This window comes from Phoenix dactylifera, chromosome 7, assembly GCF_051530095.1.
Source record: "Phoenix dactylifera cultivar Ajwa chromosome 7, Ajwa_hap1_PhDact_Kaust_v1.1, whole genome shotgun sequence".
Classification (NCBI taxonomy): Eukaryota; Viridiplantae; Streptophyta; class Magnoliopsida; order Arecales; family Arecaceae; genus Phoenix; species Phoenix dactylifera.
In genome coordinates, this window is record NC_143196.1 from 27,089,893 (window position 1) to 27,110,849 (window position 20,957).

General features: G+C 35.4%; 2 protein-coding genes across 12 annotated transcripts in view; one reads left to right on the plus strand and one right to left on the minus strand.

The window, feature by feature from the left end:
• Window positions 1–4,787, plus strand: part of LOC120111032 (uncharacterized) — a 35,202-nt gene extending 30,415 nt beyond the window's left edge. For all 5 annotated transcript variants that reach the window (XM_089924376.1, XM_089924379.1, XM_089924377.1 and 2 more), the window contains 3 exons: window positions 3,066–3,253; window positions 3,342–3,466; window positions 4,010–4,787. In XM_089924376.1, the coding sequence (XP_089780502.1) occupies window positions 3,066–3,253; window positions 3,342–3,466; window positions 4,010–4,464 (768 nt within the window). In that variant the 3' untranslated portion in view covers window positions 4,465–4,787. The remainder of the gene's footprint in view (window positions 1–3,065; window positions 3,254–3,341; window positions 3,467–4,009) is intronic.
• Window positions 4,788–5,806: 1,019 nt separating this feature from the next.
• On the minus strand, window positions 5,807–12,884 carry LOC103697931 (melanoma-associated antigen G1-like protein). Of its 7 annotated transcripts, none has more exons than XM_039127332.3 (9): window positions 12,863–12,884; window positions 11,140–11,188; window positions 10,804–11,050; window positions 10,359–10,511; window positions 10,166–10,271; window positions 9,972–10,086; window positions 7,715–7,843; window positions 6,375–6,435; window positions 5,807–6,280 (listed from the first exon to the last, which is right to left on the minus strand). In XM_039127332.3, the coding sequence occupies exons 2-8, from the start codon at window positions 11,185–11,187 to the stop codon at window positions 6,400–6,402; spliced, it is 834 nt and encodes a 277-aa protein (XP_038983260.1). In that variant the 5' UTR covers window position 11,188; window positions 12,863–12,884; the 3' UTR covers window positions 5,807–6,280; window positions 6,375–6,399. The 7 variants fall into 7 exon arrangements, with proteins under 7 accessions (XP_038983260.1, XP_026657230.1, XP_026657231.1 ...); XM_026801429.4 differs by lacking the exon at window positions 12,863–12,884 and adding an exon at window positions 12,173–12,562; XM_026801430.4 differs by lacking the exon at window positions 12,863–12,884 and adding an exon at window positions 12,258–12,561.
• Between the last annotated feature and the right edge of the window lie 8,073 nt (window positions 12,885–20,957).

Here is a 20,957-nt window from a genome sequence, read left to right on the forward strand (position 1 = left end):
AAAAACAGTTTCTATTCTCAAAAAAGTTGTTCTAGTTGCTTCTAATTCCCTTTTTAAAATATTTTTCTTTGATTATTTTTAATTATTATTTTTTAGTTGAGTTGGTCCCTATTTGGCATGAGCACTTTGATCAATAGGTGATCTATTGTATTAGTAACTATTTAGTTATACCAAATACTGTTTCTGTGCATGCGCACTTGGGTGGCGGGAGTTTTTGTTTTTTGGGGGGAGAGGGGGATGCAAAAGTATTATGCATTGGATTAGTTGTTTGTGAGTAGAAGTAGACACAGAATACCTGTGTGATTTCATTCAAGAGATATTTTGTGCAAGTTCTGCGGCATCTTGAAATTAGGATCAGAGGGACATTATTGTACATGATGCCTTGTAACCTTGAATCTTGACAGACTACTTATGCTTTCTACCTTAGGAGAGTCTAACCCATTAATGTTACATTCTTGTTTAGGATTCATGGCTTATTCACTAGGAGCTTGGTTACCAGATCTTTTAACCTGTTTAACTTTCGTTATTAATATTTTGGTTTGCTAGGGACTTTGTGGATTGATGTGAGTCAAAATAGAAATCAGTACTTGAACTTAAATTGCTACCACGTCTATTCTAGGGTCTATTGTACAATTATCTTACCAATATTTGTATCTGATTCCCTTGCTTCAGGCTTTCCAGCTACTGACTGTCATTTTAATGGCATAATTTATCATGCATGAGTCTATTTTAAGCTTCTAAATGTTTGTTTCTAAATGAACTTCTGGTCTCAGAACTTCCAATTACAAATATTTGCTGATTTAGTCATACTGATGCCAAATTATTGGATTGAAGTCTGGCAAGGGTTTGGTGTACCCATATCAGTAATAGTTGATTTCTTGATATGACTGAATGGTTCGATCACATTAATGAATCCTAGTTAAATTGTCCTGATTGCTAGATCAGTTTGCAAGCAGCAGGTTTTGCACATGTATCAGACATAGTTGGTTTCTAGATATGACTGAATGGTTTCATCACATTAAAGAACCCGATTTAAATTATCCTTAACTTCTCGATAAATTTGCAGGCAACATGTATATGCAGGGAGAACCATATTTATAGAAGTGGCAATTATCGTACTGGAACACGAAAGAATTTTATCTTGTTTTCTGTTTTGGCTTCCCTTAGTATGCAATCATAGATTTCATATTTTGAGTGTAAGCAGTTTATTTTGATGTTTTGATTAAAGCATGAAGTCCCCTAGGTCAAATTCTATCTTCTTTCTGTGAGATCACAAATTAAATTGCACACCCAAAATACTACTTATTAAATGTGTACTATTCAAATGACTGAGTTGCGTGGACTTCAGCAATGAAGTGGGCATTGCAGTGTTGGTGGTAGAATCAGATCTGGAGAAGGCATGTTAATTGGAATGAAAAGTCCTTGTCCGCATAATGAATTTGTATTAAAGATTGATGGAGTACTCATTGAGGGAATATGTTCTTATGGCACTTCTCTGCAGGATCTCCATTCTTGTTTCCAGATTTGCAGTGTACAGTCTTTCCCAAGTCCACTAGGGGCGCCCTGAATGAATAAGAAATGGACAGCTGAGGTCAGGCTTGCATGAAACGGAAGACTATAAAGCCTTATCTTACTTATGTATGTGGCGGGGACTCAACAATGCTTTCCTGCGGAATGAAAGTTTCCATTGCTTCTGATTGCAATGTTTGAGGACATGATCAATGAAATGTGAGAAAAGGTTCATTAATATCTTCAAGATCATTGAACAAGAAAATTTGTCTTTCAAGAAAATGTTATCTTATGATAATTGTATCTCCATGAGTTTAGGTATTTAACTCTTATGACATCTCAGTTTTAAGAAAAGGTCAATGTATTAAAAGTTACAGAACATCTTTCTTTGTTTGCATAGCAGAACTTAGGCAGGTATCAGGTATTTTAGTACAAGGAATATATAAATGGATCAATTTATGACTTCCCTTTTTGTATTGGGTGTTCTCTGAAAGAATGTTAGATAGGGTGGCTGGGAGTTCGTTTGCTATCTTAAGCATGTGGTTACAAAGTTCAAGGATAATTTAGGCAACTTAGAAGAGTCTTGATTGCTTGTAGACGGGGAGATCATTTCAATGCATCTATTCTACTGAAGGATGTTTTCCATGTTTTATGGTTTCTTACTAATCCCTTAAAAGGTGATATCCCAGGTTGAGCAACAACATCTAGGGACATTATAGTTTTTCTAGTGAGAATGGATAAGGTTCTTGCTGATGACCTTAAAGATATCTAGGAATTTAATCTTGCTGCTCCCTGACCATTTTGTGATTCTTCAGCAGGTTGGTTTATCTTCTTGCATCATGTCTTGTATGACAGTCCGAAAAATGTTCTTCAGCTAGTTGATGTAACCCTTGCATTACTGGAAAGACTACTTATTGATCACTGGCTTTCATCACTAAGACAGTTCTTTAGAAATTTGGACCACACATATTGGGTCTAGAAGAACTACAATATGGCCAAAAAAAAAGATTTCTGCTTGCTTTCTTGAGACAATATCAATGCCCTCTGGAAGGCTTTTGTTTTGGTCAAGTTTGTTGATGCTCCTTTTGTGACTTCTTGAAAATGTCGAGAGTTTTCTTATCAATGCAGATTGTAGATTGATATTGTTATTTAACTCCTCTTAAGTGATTTCTTGCTCTTGTGCTTGGTATATTGTTTATAGTCTGCCTCAAGCTATCACAATTTTCTCCTGCTTTTTAGAAGGCTGATGCTGTTCTGGCTCATCATCAATGTATGGAGTGCTGTGCCGCTCTGTCCCTGCATTTGCTGTTTGTCTTTTCTGCTACCAACTCCTTGTGGATTTTGGTTGCTGGTTGATGTTTTTTTTGGGTGTTATACTTGTTCATGCCACTTTTTGATTAAATGGTCCGAATGCATGGCCCCTTATTTTATCTAGTTGTTTTGCCTATTTCACATTTTCATATTCTAAATAACAGTTTCTGACCATTGCAGTTTTCTTTTTATGCTTCATAGAACTCTGATGCACTCCATGGGTGACTTTTTATTTCTCTTCTTAGGGAGATGAGGTGGTATTGCAGAGGGCACTGAATATAGCGTACAGGAAGAGGGAGGACTATATAGCTATGCTCTTTTATGCTCCATGGTGTCCTTTCTCTAGAATTTGCCGGCCAAATTTCCAGGTTTTATCTTCCTTGTTTCCGACCATTCGTCATTTTGCATTTGAAGAATCTGTCATCAGATCGAGGTGTGTGTTGAAAATTTATTCATCGTTCGATTTTCACCATTTATTTGCATGTGGGCCCCTATTAACTACTAAAATTTATGATTTGCAGCATACTCTCTAGGTATGGTGTTCATGGTTTCCCAACTCTTTTCCTCTTAAATTCTACAATGCGAGTGCGGTATCGTGGATCACGAAATATTACTTCCCTAGTTGCTTTCTACAATGATGTTACAGGTGAGTCAGCTGACAGACTTTTTGGTCATAATTACAATTTACCTCATCCTTCTGCATAAGAAAGTGCTTTCCTCCCTAGGATGTCGTCAACATGGCCATAAACCAGGGTTTTTAAGGAAATGGAAGGGGCAAAATTGGCAATCTAGCCCCAAATAACAAACAAACCCCACCTATTGCACCGACAACTAGGTTTAAACCGAATTTAGGGAGGTTCTCGTGAAACTGTTGCAGCACTCTTCGTTAGATTATTTACTTCATCTGTTTCATCATACAGTCCATTGGCTCTAGTTATCTTGAAACATCATAATGGATTCTCTAGGTCAACATGGATTGATACTAAAAAGAGCTGCTTACATTTGGGCCTTCAATTTGCATTATAGTTTCAAACATATCTGCTATTGTCATCTATGTGTGTACGTGTTTAATATGGCCGCACCATGGAAGTTATAAAATAAATAATGCATAATAATTTTGAAATTGGCTTTTCTTCCTTCCAAATTTCTTATGATGCAATAATTTTGTTTTCCATATGATCTGGTATAGGTGCTAATCCCGCGGTGCTAGATCCAATACCGGTGGAGAAAATTGTGGACCCATCAACTGATACTGAACTCAAGGAAGATAATGAACAAGAAAATTGCCCATTCTCATGGGGAAGGTCACCAGAGAAACTGCTTCAACAGGATACATATCTGGTGCTGGCCTGGTCCTTTGTGCTAATGAGATTGCTTTATATCCTTCTTCCAAAACTCAATGCCTGTGTCAAGCGGGCGTGGAGGCGGCATATGCAGTATGCGAGTTTGATGAGCTTGCAAGATCGTTCACAGGCTTATGTTGACCATGTTAAACAAGGTTTCAACAGATTGAATCCATGCAAAAGAGGGAATTTGCAGGAAGGAGCAATGAATGCGAAAGTATGGGCTTCCAAGTCACTGGCATCAGTCTCCATTGGTGAGCCGAGTTCTGGAAGAGCATACTCTGCAGGTGACAGGAGATAAAGATAATACGGTGTTGCCTTTTCAACATCGTCCCTGTAGCAGACAGGATACACTAAACGGATATCCAGCTTGTTTTCATTTTCAAATTGTGAGGCGTTGCGATAATTTTGGCAACATCCTATCCTTGGGATGGAGCTCATTTAAAGTTCCAACTGTTGACCTTTTCTATATCATAAATTTTACTACTTGATGTTATTGAAGATGTACCCCTTCTGTCTTGTTGTACTCGCAGTTAGCTGCTGCTCCACTCTGGTTACATCAAAGTGATGTAAAATGCTATAAATTATCATCAAAAGTTGATGTAATATAAGCAGTCCTTGATATGTTCCTGTGCTAAATACTACAATAAAGACATGCAGGTTATAATCCATAGCTAGCCTATTCATCGCAGAGGAGCATGATTCAGATGATCGCTCATGCAATCCTATGTAACGCACCACAGGTATGCAAAAGTTGGTTTATAAAACAGTTTTGACTTTGGAGTATGATGAGTTCAATTGCATTGGTCCAGGAGAATGTTGAAAGCAGTATCTGACTGTCAACCTGTTATTACAGTCAACCAAGTGGTAGCAAAAAAAATCAACCACGTTACACATATCATTGGTGATGCTAACGGTGCTGTGGATAAGTTAGTGGAGGAGAGATTCTCTTCATTGTCCAAGCAAGAATTATTTGTTCTTTTTATATAGAGCCTTAAAAGATGTTGTCTATTAGATGGGAGGTACAACATTCCCTTTATAAATGGAGTTTCATGATGGATTTATTGTTGAGACTCGCTTTGCATGAGTTTAACCAGAGTAATTTGTCATAAAAATTACATTATGTGTGATCGGTTCAACCATTAAAAAAAAAATGACCACCGAGCCCAAATTCCATTATATCAGAGGCACAAAATCAATCATTAAAATATATCTGGGATTTGAAATGTGGATTATAGATATACTTTTTCTTAATGGAGGATTATTGATATACTTTGACTCACTGTTAAACTAAATAAAGATGAAATATCACAACATTAAAAATTTGCATTAAGAACAAAGAACGCTCATGCTCCAGACAACTACTTCAATTCAATAAAAAGCTATCTGGTCTCCACAGTAGCCACATATCTTGAACCAAGCATGCTTCTAAATTCGAGTCAAAATTCAGGCAAACCCACTCAAGTCAGCATGATTATGTAACAAGAAAATCAACAAATAATTTACTTGAAAATTGAGGTGGATGACACTTAGTCCACTTAACCTAAAAACATGCTTTTAGTTAGATTATGCTATTCAATTGTGTCGGGGTGTTCCTCCAAACAACTAGTCAACAATGGATCTTTGCAGGCTCCACATAAAAATATGGTGACAGGGAAAAGGTAATCTTTTGATATATGCATGATTATAATGAATGGAATAACATCTTCATGCCCCATAGATTAACAGCGGTTCAAATTCTTGAGGGATGAAGAGATTTAATGATACAACAGAACTATTTTCAGGTATTGGGCAGAAACAGCATCGGATACTTCAACTGATTGGATATAACAATTCAGTGCTTACAAAAGATTCTTAGCTCAGGAACAAAGAAACAAGTTAAAACTGTATTGTCCCCCTTCATCAATGAGAGAGACTTGGGGATTAAGATAGAAATCCTTAACATCTCGCTCTCGCCCCTATTATCTCAGCGCGTTCTTTTTTGGAACACATAGGCTATTACAGACGCATCATTAAACACTTTGCGAAGCGCGGAACCCCCAGATACACTGTCTATAGATGCACATTCATCACCTGACCAAGGACCAAAAGGTTCAAAATGTTGCATTTGCTGCAGCCTGCAGGGCAAAATAATGAGTTCTGTCAGGATAAGTTATATGAAATTGTGGGAACAAAAAGAAAAATCTGCTAAAAAGGAAACTTGAGAAATACTTGGGTAATAGTTGTCATGTGAATGTCAATCAGCCTCTGCAGTTGTCTCATTACTCACAATCTGCCATTGTGGGACATTTTTAGCAAAAGACAATAATGTATAGTGAAACCATAAACAATTGCAGAAGTGAGAATAGAATTTAATTAGTCAATTTACATTAAAGATAGTTATTATGTACAACATGCGGTACTCAGCAAACAAAAACCTGCAATGCATTAGGATGGAAGAACATAGTTAATATGCCGGTATATTATCTTAAAATTATTGAATTATAAAATTAAAGCAATTACACAATCGCTTCAAAGTGCGTCTCATCCATAATGAGTAAACTGGTTGCAAAATCATGTGGAAATGACTAGTTGGTTGATTGCCGCCAAACTAAGCAAGTTCACCCTGCCAAACCCAAACATATGTCCGCAGACAAAAAGGGCTTGTTTATTCTGCATATTTTTATTCGTAGTTCACCTCACTTCATGCCCTGAAACTGAGGTTGTTGACTAGCTTTTGTGATGCAACAACGATAATGCTTCTCCTATCAAAACTTCACCTTCATCTCTCTCATTTTTGAGACCTAATTTTATCTCTAATGACAGGTCTAGATTCTTGGTAGGCCAAACCACTTTGAAGTCACCTAGTCCTCAAGATACATAAATCACACCAATTTTTCGCTCCATCATGAACCATGGACAAGAAAGATCTTTCATTCAATTCTTGTTGGCTACAGCTAGACATTGAAGTGATGCCTTTTGCAGAATATATCATAGAATTTCTGGTGACATATAAAAACAGTGATCTGAAAAGCCAAAATGTTTCAAGCTTGTTTTATTTAAAACAGTACTCTATGATTAGAAGGAAATAAATTCTCTTGTTGCATTTCTATGTATGTCGTACCATTTTGTATCTCCATCTGCAAAGGAGTATCATAAAAGAAATTTAATCACTTTTATCCACAATCCATATTCAGTTCGTAGTTTCCTACAGCAACAAAAAGACTTCCAATCCGATCTTTAAAGAAGCATATACTTCTGAGATTGGGCTTCAACCCTCCATACTAGCCTCAGTGGTTGCAACTACTAGAGACAGCATCTATCACTATGTCCTCCTGTCAGGGATTGCTTTTATAGACTACGAAGCATGGACACCGATAAGGTATATGGACATGATACGATACATATAATCAATACAGCAAATCTTGAAGAAGTAGGATATGATAAAGCTAGGATACTTTAATGAATATATATACGTACAGTGGCTTCAAATTGACCATTTAGTGTTAACAAGTTAGATTAAAAAGGAAAGAAAGCCCTGTCCTTCAATTTTGGAGGTATTAGGTAAGTACCTCAAGTATATCCAGGAAGTATCTAAAGCGAGGTTCACCATGCTGGTAGCTACTACCCCGTACCGGTCTATACCGTACCGGCACTGAACCAAGACTAAGTAACCGACCTCCATACCGAGCACGCCAACACTGTACCAATATGGAGTCCAACACGGAGATTATATACTTTGATCTGAAGTCTTTTATAATTTAAAAAAAATGGACACTTAACATTAGTATCGAACATGTATCTGAGATGCATCGACGAGTAGCCGTATTTGATACGTATCCAAAATGAACACGATATATGATTTGAAATATTCGTGCTTCCTATTTTATAGAGGATGCAATTAAAGATGTTTGCTGAGATCCAAAGTGTGACATCGAAATCAATCTAAAGAACAAATATTTACATTTTCACATGCTCTTCTCAACTCATTGATTTGTCAATATATCTTCTTAAATTTGGATGCAGTAGTGGGATTGGCATTACTTATGCAGGCATCATAATCCATTCAAGTTTATTCTACTTAAAGTATAGCAAGCTTTCTTTTATCAATAAACTAGCCATTAGGAAGAATCACATCAAATAACAAAGGAGAGCTGTCCCTTCTTGCTCAAAAGACCACAGCCACACTAACTTCAATCAAGGACCCATGACATCGTACCATCAAAGCTCGGAGTTTAGCATGTCACCAATCTTAAGTTCCAAAATTCAGAACTTCATTAAATATCTGTATTTTGCTCAAAAAATCCAATAGACAGTCCTTTTTTCTTTTCAAGTAACAAGCAGCCTTGGTGTTAGCAATATCTTACTAGCCTAGCATGGCCAAGCTTTATGAAGCTAAAAGGACTAAAACATGTAAAATGAGCTATAAGTAATGTGGGAGAGAAACTTTAAAAAGCCAACTTTCTCCCATTAAGATGGGATCAGCTATAGAGTATAGCTCTTAATTGAGGTAGCACTATAGAAGAATTTTAGCAGAATCATACAACTCACTTTCAACCTAATGTTAACCCTCAAGATAGAGAATCGCATTATTAGTAAAGACCACTTTAGGTAAGAGAGAAGCTTCTTACAGAAACACCGTCATTGACAGTTCCAAGCTCGGTGAGAAAGGTGGAGGATTGACATCAGGTTGACCGCCAATTGTAATAATATATCAAACTATAAAAAGGATCCAAATTTGATACACATGATAAATACTAAGGCATGCCGTGTTCTGCCTAAATTAACATGGATGAAGGTTGTTAGGAAGGTCATGGAGAAACTTGGAATAGCATCATAGATGGCCTGGATATTTAGCAAATAAGAATCCACAAAGCCAACCCCAAATAGTTGGGAAAAGGTTAGAATTATTATCCTTATAATAAGAGAATTCTTATAAAACCTGGAAGGCTATAAGGCAAATAGGTAGTCCTACCTTACTAATCGTAGATTAAGCTCATGCACTGAAAGAAGCAGCTTTACAAAACCCCCTAAACATGTAAATAACCAAGATGAGGAAGATAATTTTAAGTTTGAACATAGGAACAACATCTATCTTTGCGGAACAAATAACAGAAGAGGAGATAGTACAAATTTGGTGGTCTTGACAGAATATTGTCAAAGGTGTATGACGATAAGAGAAAAAGGTTTCACAGCCTATATACTGGAGCAATGTCCATCATTACTATCTGAAATAGTTAGAGAGACTGGCTGTTTCGTGACCAATGGTGATTGAAACCTTGTTGACGTATGTGTCAAGGTAAGTTGGCAGACCATTCAAAACCTTGGGATAGACTCATCACTGAACATCAAATCCAATAATGGTCTGCATCTAAGATAGAGTGAACTTGAAAATAGCCAGGGCATCCCTTTGACGTAAATATTAGTATGCATTGGCAAATTGCAAGACCACAGCCAACAGTTACGATTTTATTACTGACATATTGATACTGCACTAATACCATACTGAATTATGGAAGAAATTACTCAGCTAAAATTTCGTTTATAGACCATGCAGGGAATCAAGAAGACTTCTGTTACAAGGTCACTGAAGCAAGTTTGGGGAACAGGAAGTGGCTAGCTGCATCCAATTCTGCCACAAATGCATACTTCTTAATCCTCTGGTTCAACAAAAGAGCCTAGCATAAGAGCTTACAGAATGTAACAACTAAATGATGGACTCTATGAGGTTTGGTATCAAAAATTCGAGCTTATAAATAAATTCCTTAATCCAGAAGTTTTGTACAGTAATATAGAATGCGCTTACTGTTTTTTTTTCTCTTTATGTACCTGAGCAATGTAATCTTTTAACTTCTCACTGATGGATTCATCTAATGCTCTCTCAGCAAGCTCATACATTACAGTGTTGCCTTCTGGGCCATTAACTTTCTCCTTTAGCAAATACCTACATAGAGGTAACTATAAATAACAGAAATGCAGGTTAACAAAAGTGAGAACTAAAATGCAGCTAGATACAAGCTTACCTTTGTTGCACAAGCATCTCTAAAGTTTGCTTGGTGTTACCAAAGCAAGGATGGTTTTCATCACTCTCGTTTAATCCCAACCGCCTTAGTTGATGCCAAAGATTTTCTGTAATGCTATGCAATAGATTTAATCAATACCAAACCCGCAAAAAAATAATGGAACCTAGAAGCATAGAGAGAGAATGTAGCATACCCTCAGAGATTTTTCCTCCTGCAAGATGCACAATACTGATCACAACAAAAGTGAAACCTGTTACATGCGAGGTACTCTTGTCCTCAATATACTTGCTATAGATGTCAGGAGGTACCTTACTTACAATAACATATGATTTTGCCTCTGCAGTACCTGAAGGTATTATTATATGTTAGCAACTTATCACAGGATAAAGAGGATTTGTGTAACTTTTTTATATTTTTATTAGGCACCCATTGCACAATTATCTACATCAATGTATAGGTATTCATCCAAACGTGATACGTAACAATAACTTAGATATGCAACAGATAACTATATCGCTGTTTCAATTAAATAGAAGTATATGGAACCATTTGTTACTCATGCAACAAAAATTGATCTGCAAGTAGAAATAATGTTAAAAATATTAAGTAACACTACAACAATTGGACTTGCAGCTTACCCTGCTGAGACACACGACCCTGCCTGTTTGAGGAAGGACGAGAGCGCTGGAGCTCTTTCATCTCATAACCAAAAATGCTAGAGAGTTTATCTCTGGCCTCATTTATAACAAGTGCAGGCAATGAACGCTGACGATAGTTCTTGGTTATCAGTTGAGTCAAGTCTTCCCTCTTTATAGGGCACCCAGAGCTCTGGTAGGTCTTAAACAGCACATGGCGGATTACTTCTGCAACCAGCTTGTCCTTTTCCTGTGCCAAGATGCATTACAACTCAGTGCATGTATTCGTTCAGCATAATCAAGAACTACATTTACAAAATGGAGGCAAACTGCCCCCACCTCTTGAGACACATCAATTTGTGAGTTCTCCTCATTGTAACTTGCCATCCTGTAGCCACAGACATAATTTCGCGTCACTTTAAGAAACATATTTTCTACAACTTCTTAAATTACACTTAAAATATTTAGATCAAAAGAAAAAATATATATTGCATACTATCTAAATACTCTAAGATCATTATGTTTGAATTTCAAATTAGTTTAATATGGGAATTTAGAATTTAGAGGGGAATTCAGACATTTGGCAGAAGTGTCATTGTGTCACCTACACAATGACAATAAGCAGGATAGTAAAAGTTGATAGCATGGGAAGATAGCACATGGATGATAGCAATATGCAGCAAACTTCGGAATACCATGGCTTTAAACAGTTTTCATGCAAAATCTGTATGACCACATCTCCTGGTTGACCTAAAATAAACTGCCAACAGATTCAAATATAATGACACCTAATTTTTGCCATTTTATTGAAGAAACAACAAAGATAACTTTTTTAATCAATGAGAACAGACAAAGGAAATCAATAAATTCCATCGCCAAAGCCAATGCTTGTGTGCCTAATGAACCAAAAAAATCAAAACATGAAGCTTTGGAAGAATGTTATATAGCAACATTAACAAAAAACCCAATTCACAAGACTAGCTAAGAAGGCAAAACTAACTTCATCTTATCCAAAGAAACAAATTAGCCATCTTTATGATCTGAAATAAGTGTGTACTCGGTTCATTTGTTATTTGATGCAATAAAAAAAAAATGACACTACATCTCTTTAGAGCAACTAAGGAACCATCTTTATGTTCAAATACTGTTCACCACTGGTGAAAGACGTTGCCTTTGCATACTAACTAAAATTTAAGGCAAAAAAGAGGGAAAAAACTACGGACGCTCGTTTCCCTTACCTCTGAAACGGGCCCAACACAATAAGCACCGAGTGTTTAAACCTTAAAACTAGAAAGGATGTCAATCCAAAGATAATTAACGTCTTCCAAGCTTTTGTTAAAAATTTAGGATTTATTTAAAGAACTCATCTCACATATTGAGAGGCATGTTTTGCGCTTTAAAATCTTTTCAGAAGGTTTGCAGCGAAGAGGCCGCACGTTCAGAGACAGAGAGAGTACCGGATCTGGAGAAGAGGAAAAGCTGTGAGGGTTTTAGGGTTTGAGAGAAGGGGATTCCTCGGAGGAGCTGGAGAGCGGCCGCTGCAGGTGAAATGGCGAAGAGACGCGGTGGGCGTGGGCGGCCGCTTCGGCTAGAAGAGGAGGTGCAGAGAGAGGTGGCGGCGCCGGGAGGAGGCCGCGGGCGGCCGTGGACGCTGGTTAAAAGGGACGAAGGCGGAGCCCTAAATAGAGATGAGAGTGAGCGACGGAAGAAAGCGCGAGAGCAGGAAGACAGACCCGAAACGGATGTTTGAAAGAAGAGAGTAAAATCTTCATTAAAAAAATAATAAAAATGGGATTTGTTTTTGTTTTTGTTTTATAAGGAGGGCGGAAGCAGATTAAAAAAAAAATATTAAAAAAAATATAGAAATAAAAGAAAGCACAAGATGACAGTATAAATAAAGTAACAAAAGACGGAGGCCCTCCCTCGCATATAAGCTAGATTTTAGTCTCTGATTTCATTAGCAGGTCTTATACTAAAGTAGGATGAGCAGCCGTTGAAAAAAAAAAAAAATAACAAAAGACTAGAAAAAATATAAGCATAATCTTAAAAAGCAGTCATCCACCGTCGAAATCATCAGACCGCAATATTAAGCTTGGATTGGACTCCTGGCCTTTTGATTAACAGCCCTTCTATTTTATTGATTTTAAATAGATCACAAAATATGATAGTAGCAACCATGATCCATCCAAGACCATGATAATTAGACGGTGGTTGGAAGAAGAGAGATGGCAAGATGCTTGTAGAGGAGTAAGATGGGGATGTCCAATTTGAGTCTTAATGTCAAGCCTGGCCAAATTACTAGCGATGGCATTCAATTTTGCATTCATTTGCAGTACAAAGTAGGTATGTTCCTTCACTTCAACAACTCTTATATTGTATGTGATTGTGTTACAACTTACACATTTGTATTTAATGCCTCTTCTATTTCTGGGTTCATGCAGTTGGATAAAGTAGCTATGATGGACATTTTGATTTTGAATGGGCAACCTTTTAATCTGACATGGAATTTGAAAAGTTGTTTACCGTTGGTTGTTTAGTTTCCTCTCGACGTTTTGCTGCGATGGAGACTCTTTAGGCTGGTTTATTTTTTATTTTTCCGTAGCATATGTTTGCATGGTTAAGTGCACGTAAGGCGGTCTTGTGTTATTACATTTGAATGATCTTTGGAACCTTCACAGCTCGTAGTTTATTAGTTTTTTGCATTTGATCTTGCGTAGCAATAAAGGCACGGTTGGTCGTGTATGAAAGATCTTGTGTAACAATATAGAGACCGTTGGGCAATTAAAATGTGCACAATTAGAGGGAACTCATACATACGTTCATTTTAGAAGCTTGATCTTGGAAGGGCATAACACATAAAGCTGCAAGCAGGTTGATGGGATCAGGCTTTTTGATGTCTATTTTTTATGCTTCTAGTAATGTTCTTGTGATCATATTCCAAGCATTTCTCTCATGTATACTAAGCCAAAGCACCGTTTCATGCATCATTACTAACGGGAATTTATAGCCAGATAAAAGATTCCATAAAAGGTGCATAAAAGTCATGATAATAGATAAATTGAATGTTTCGGCCGAATGGAACTCCTTTCAAGCGGAAAAATAGCTCCGCAAGTATGTTCGAGAGTGGAACAATTCCTAGATGGACATAGGGCTTTCAACCTACCATGACACCAGTGGAATAAGATGTTAGGTCATCAATATAAAGCTAGCTCAAAAAAATTGTCCGATGTACTAAATACTTATGAGAGGATCTAAGCGGGTGTATGTTTAGCACCACATTGTTATATATTGGATAGATCCTATATACTTTTACCTGACCAAGAAACTCTGAGCTATTACCAATGATATTAAAGTAGATATAGCTCATGATCGATATGGACTAGAAGATATTACAATATGGGCTCATTAGGACTGACCACGAGTTGATTGTGGTCAGTCCTAATGAGCTCGCCCGTGTGGTATTTGTGATTGGCTTTGAAAAAACATTAGAGCTTAAATACGAGGAGTATATGAGAAAACTCGTGCAAGCATGTGCTTAGTCCCACATCGATTATATATTGAGTAGATCTTAAGTATAGACAAAGTCTAATGGAACAAATTGTATCATTATTCGAAGGGATAAAACAAGATGGGAAGAGTTCTGCATCTTTGTGGTGTTGATTATGAAAAAAAAATCAAGTACTAAGTTTAAATTTTACATTACTTGCTTCAATTTTTTTAGTCATACATGCAATGCGCTGAAAAATATTTGTTCTTACCTTTTTTTTTGAACTATAGATTTTCATTCGTTGTTTTTTTTTTGTTCCAACATTTTTTTTATTGATTATGTATTGACTTTTTTACTTGATATTTGAAAAACATGGACTTTATTAAAATATAGCCAAAATTAACATTAGATAAAGTTATTCGTAAACTAGCACTTCCTTATTTTTTAGATCTTTTGTTGATGTTGTTTTAGGTGAAGAAGATGATGTATCAAAGATAGAAAGAGTTTGAGGATACTCATGTAATGATGAAATTCGACTGAACGAAGATGCCGCCTTACTTGCTATTAAAATATTAAACGAAATATTCAAATTTGAAATCTAAGATTTAATTTTGTTGATAAAAAATATTTTAAATATTTGTATCAAAAGATTTATAATGCTCATACACAACTTGTGATCAAGCTTGGGCAATCAAAGTGGCTTCCCCTCAATTCAGGTAATCAAAGTGGCTTCCCCTCAATTCAGGCAATTAAAGTGGCTTCCCCTAGATTCAGGCAATCAAACTGGATTCATAGATACTATATCGTCAATATGGCTTCTCCTTGGTTCCTAAATATTTTCTTCCTTTTTCTTTTCCAACTCATCCAACAAAAAATAGAAAAGTCATCAATGGCTATCGGAGAATGTATAATACTCATACAAAATTTAGCATCGAGCAAATGCTCTTACTCATTGTTGGTTTAGCCTCTTCTCTTTTTTTTCATTACTATCTTTTTCCATTTAAATATAATATATATACATATAGCTCGTGAACCAAATATCACTATTTTTTAAAAATTTATTAGACAAATGCAGCGCAACACACCTTTCCTGCTAGTGATGATATATAAGAGAATGTTGCTTTAATATTGCTCACTTAGAGAAAACTAAATGGAGAGGTAGTGATCTAATAGGCTTGGAATGTGTATAAATTATTATATATAGGTGAGGGTAATAATAGAAATGGAGTAGAATATGGTGGATAAAGAAATGAAAGAAAAAATTATACATGTAAATAAGATAAGTGATAGATTGATAGCTACCAAATTAATTTTAGAGAAAAAAATGTTAATGTAATTACTGTATATACACGAGAAGTAGAGTTAGAGGAGAGGGGTGAGAAGTAATTTTGGAAAGAAATTGATGAATTAATATGAAATATTTTTAAAGAAAAAATGGGTGTGGTGATCTAAATAGGTGTGTAGGAAAGAATAGTATAGGATATAAGAGTGCATAGGAGGTTCGATTTTGGAGATAGCAGCTTCGTAGCAACTTCCATCCTTGAATTTGTAGCAGCTTATGACTTAGCAATTGCAAATGCATATTTTAGGAAGAGAGACAATCACTTAATAACCTTTAAAAATAATTTAAATTTATCACAATATATTCTTTATTAATAAGGATTGTAATATGATACTATAAGAGAGTTTAATAGCAACATAGGTTGCCGGTTTTAGATGTGCATACTAGATGCAAGAAGAAAAGAAAAATAATTAATAACTGTCCAAACATAAGATGATAAAATTTAAAAGGAGAAAGTATTATAATTTTTAGAAAAATTATTAAAGGAGAGAAATTTGAATTTAAGAATTAAGTTGAACAAAATATGGTATCAAATAACCAATTGTATTAAGAGGGTAGCTCTAGATGTTTTAGGAGGGACAAAGTGAAAAATTATATATATATATATATATATACATACTTGTTGGTGGAATTATGAGGGCCATAAGACAATTAAAACATATGGACTTGCTTTAAACAATCAAGGGTTTCATAAAATACAAGAAAGCCAAAAAAAAAGACGTAAAAAGAGTAGTAAGTAAAGCTAAATATGTAGTATATAATAATTTATATGATAGGTTAAGGTTAAGAGGATATGGGAAAGAAATTTATAAAACAACTAAAAGAAGAAAAAGGAAAACTAAATATATTGATCAAGGTATATAAAAAATGAGATAATGTTATATTAGTGAAAGATAAAAAAATTAGAGAAAGAAACAAATATTATTCTAAAACCTTTACTAGAAAATATAATGAAGAAGAAGTTAAGATTTTATTCATACAATTCATAGTAGAAAAGTGAAGATAGTTTTCCAAAGAATACAAAAGGTTAAGATATTAGGACCACATGAAATATCTATTAAGGATTGGAAAATTATGGGAGATTGAATTAAATTGGCCTACCAACTTTTTTAATGAAATTACAAAAACAAAGAAATTGCTAGATGATTGAAAGAGAAGTATTGTAGTATCTTTCTAAAAAAATTAACATGATGAGCAACATTATTCTAATTATTGGAGAACTAAGCTCCCAACTCACTCTACAAAATTAAGGAAAAGAGTAACTGAACAAAGATTAAGAAAAATAATAATTAATTAGGATAACCAATTTAGATTTATGCATGAAAAGGCAACAATAGATACTATCTTGTTACTTAGTCCATTGATAAAAAAATATAGAGAAAATTAATCTTATTAATTTAAAGAAAGCTTGATAGTGTATGAAAAAAAATAATTTGGCGGACCTTATAAAAGACGGGTGTATATGTGGGTATTGACAAGTGCTAGGAGTTGCTATAGTACAATAAATATTTTCTAGTCACAATAGGCTTATATCAAGGATTAATAGAAAGCTCATTCCTATTTGTATTAATTACAAATAAACTCACATGTAATATTCAAGAAAATATAGCATGGTGTAGATTATTTGTGGATGATATAGTATGGATTAATAAAAAAACAAATTAAATACTAAATCAAAATTATGGAGAAAAACTTTAGAGGATAAAAGCTTAAAGTCTAATAGAATGACAATATAGAACATAAAACACAAATTTAATCATAATGAAAATGAAGATATAATATTTATATCAATTAATAGACGAGATATTATAGAGTAACCAATTTTGTTATTTAGAATCTATTATATAAAATAATAGACATATAGATGAAAATGTATATAACAAAATTATAACTAGTTAGATAAAATAGAGAGATGCATCTGAAATATTATATGATAAACAAATACCTTATAGACTTAAAAAATTAAAACAAACAATCTAAATATTGCAAAAATAAGAATGTTAAGATGGATGAATGGTAAAACTAGAAAGAATAAATTAAGAAATAAATATATTAGAGGAGCTTAGGAATTGCACAAATTAAGAATAAAGTGATGGAAATTTGATAAAGATGGAATGAAATATATAGCAAATGCCTGAGAAAACTTTTATAAAGAGAGATACTTTAGTTTGCGCTGAAGATTATAAAAAAAAATAAAAAAAAGGAGAAAAGCCTAAATTTACATGGATAAAGATTATGAGCAAGGATATAGAAAATTTTAAAATAACATCAGAAGTGATCCTAATTAGGAACACTTAGAAAATGAGAATCCATAAATCAGTCCAAATAGTTAGGAAAAAGCTTGATGATTGTGATTGTGATTATGATTATGATTGTTAGCAATTGTTAAATGGTATCATTTTCCCATAATGACCATAAGTTTCTAGATGAATGAAAATGTACCATATACATTCAAAAAGCCCTCCTCTGTTACAATATATGAATAGTAAAATAGACTGTATAGCAATATAAACTACCCAGCTAAGGCTTCTAACAGATCGAGGCATCTATACCATGGGGAGTTTTGAGATCCTCCATGGAGGCAATGCCTAATATTGTTGCCTAATATCTATACCATGGGGAGTTTTGAGATCCTCCATGTATGTGTGCTATTGGAACATAAAATAACATACACTGGTCATTTTAGAAGGAACTTCCGAGATTCTGAGTACCATCTGGTGTAGCATGACACTAGATTTGGCCAGTCGGAGTCAGGACAGGAGGTGAAATGATGGAGCCAGAGTGCCAGAATTTCTTCCTGCTGTTCCCAGCTTAACTTCTCGATTATTTCCTCCAGCACCCTAAGCATCTCTACTCTTTCCCCACTGCTCATTATGGGAGCGCCCACACCATTGCTAGCTCGGCAAAGCAACGGCAACCATGACGTCAGCATCGCCATCCGATAGTGTGCTATGGATCCATCTTCACCTTCTCCTTTCCATTCTTCCATTTGCTTAGAGTTGGCATGCTTAAATAAAAATGCTGCACCGAAAAAAGTCTTGCTTTGAGCATTGGGCATTGCTAGTGTTATAGAAAAAATGTCATCTTTGATATTGTATTAATAATGTTGAAACTATAATAGTTTGTTAAAAAGAAGGCTTACAAAACAAGAACTCATAATATTATAAACTTTTGAGGAGGAGTCAGTTCGAGCAAACCTCGAGTGTCTTTCAACATGAAAACTATTTACATAAACAATTTATCTGCCAGCTTCATTGAATACTCTTATCATGATGTCTATTATTCTCCAACTGGTGGATTCAAGTTCTTCTTAGTGGTTGGTTTCATTTAGAAATGCCAAAACATGTTTGCAAAATGCTTTTTTTGTGCTTTGAGGCCATCAAGAACATGGGAAAGCTGGAGTATTCTATAGAAGCCGGAACTAAAACCCTCCAGACAGATGAGCACATGAATCCAGATAATTCATGTAGCTTGAAATGAAGCTGCAAGTGATGCATCTGGGTGAGATCTTTTCCTACCTTATGAGAAGTTTTGGCTTATAACATGCAACTAAATTCAGGAGAATTTATTGACTACTTTCAATGTACTAAGGGACCTTCAATAAGGAGATCTGGCATCTCTTGATATTTTTTAACCGCAAAGCAATTAAGTTGATGCATATTGCAATACTTCATTAAAGGAAAAATACTGTAATAATTTGTTGTGTGTTTATCTACCTACGTATGCATCTAAGCACCCATGTGTCATCCTTTCCACCTAAGTTGCTCCAGACATTATAAAAAAATTTGAATGTTCTGGTGCTCTATTATGTTTCAAGAAGAGCAGAATAAAGACATTTCTAATAATTTGAACACAGAGATCTTAGGACAAGAAATATAAGCTATGGATAACAGCCAACAAGATCCTGCAAGCTATCTATGTTGCCTGACAGCTCTAGGACACCTTCACAAATCAATTTTCAGGGTCATTTTTCTGATGCAGCCTAGTTTAGTGAAGCATTTGGATGGAACAAAGAATTGCATAGGATGGTAGGACACTTACTGAGATCACAAGAAAGCTTCATGCTATAGATATCATACCAATAGTTAGTCAGCAAAACAAGGCCAAAGCGATGGACAAGAATGATGCCGGCAGGATGAGGTTCCAAAGTGAAATAAAATTTGCTCAACTAAGATTTTATTTTATACTTTTTCTGAAGCAAATAGAACCAAGTATTATTGCCACTCTAATGGTTTGGATGCAGTATGGATGGCCACGAACTAATATCTTGAAATACAATATCAAGATTCTAGCTTAACTGCTCATAATCAAAGGAGCGTGTGCTGCAAGCAGTTCTTTTAATGCATATATTACTACTGATACGTATTGCAACAAACTGAAAACGTTTTTTTGATGCCATTTAGGAAATTCCATAGTGATAGAGCTTAGGGTCAAGAACTAGCACAAGTAGGAAGTGCTTGCTTCAATTTAGTCTATAGAGTGTTTACAAGTTAAACTGGTCATGTTTTACGTGATTGTTTGCAATCTTTTATTTGTCTGAATATTTGGAGTGGATCTTCTAAGTGTTAGGAAGTATTACCGTGGATACAACAAGCGATGAACACTTTCTTTTAGAGTAGAGCATGCTACTGTTTGACAGAAAGGTGTCTACAAGCGAGTAGGTCTGGGCTTTCCAGCGAAGGCCACACCCAAGGTATTTGAAAGATTCTGAATCGAGAAAAGAAAAGGAAAAGAGATTCTTCGCTGCTTCTAGTGCAACTTACCACCCTCTAGGTTCAAATTTTCGACAATGATATGATGCTTTGTACAAGTCGAAAGGTTGAAGGGATGTCAAGCATATATCTGGCCATTGTTTCCTAGGACAAGAGAGACCTCTCGATCCACTTTCCAATATTTTCATCATTCTAGCCTTCTCCCATCCCGATGGTGTGGCTCTATAGCACAACAGTCATGAAAATTAAATGACGGCTGTCAATTAACCAGACCACCAAAAAGTTGCTATTTATATCTTAGGGTGGCAACTTTAGCCAATAAAACCGCGGATTGGGTGGCTGCTTATGCGGTCAGCCATTCCGGTGGTACTCTGTGGATCAGCGAGGAAGAGCTGCCTAGCGCACTCCGTAATATTTTGTTCTCTGATTTCATTGGGTGTGTTCGTATCCGTGTGGTATGACTTACCCGCTTAAGCAAGCAAAAAAAAAAAAAAGAATTAGCACCAAATCCTAAAATGATAATTCTAGGACATGAAAGAGTCGGAAAATGAAAAATAAAAGGAATTTTTGGTTCATGGTTGCAATTTAAGCTCATGCAAGAAAGAAGCAATCCTTC

Bases quoted from the DNA above. Each gene is read 5' to 3' on its own strand.
- LOC103697931 (XM_026801429.4), bottom strand. The intron at 10,272-10,358 runs GTATGCTACATT...ATAGCATTACAG, and splicing joins AGGAGGAAAAATCTCTGAGG to AAAATCTTTGGCATCAACTA. The intron at 7,844-9,971 runs GTACATAAAGAG...ATATTGGTACAG, and splicing joins TAAAAGATTACATTGCTCAG to TGTTGGCGTGCTCGGTATGG.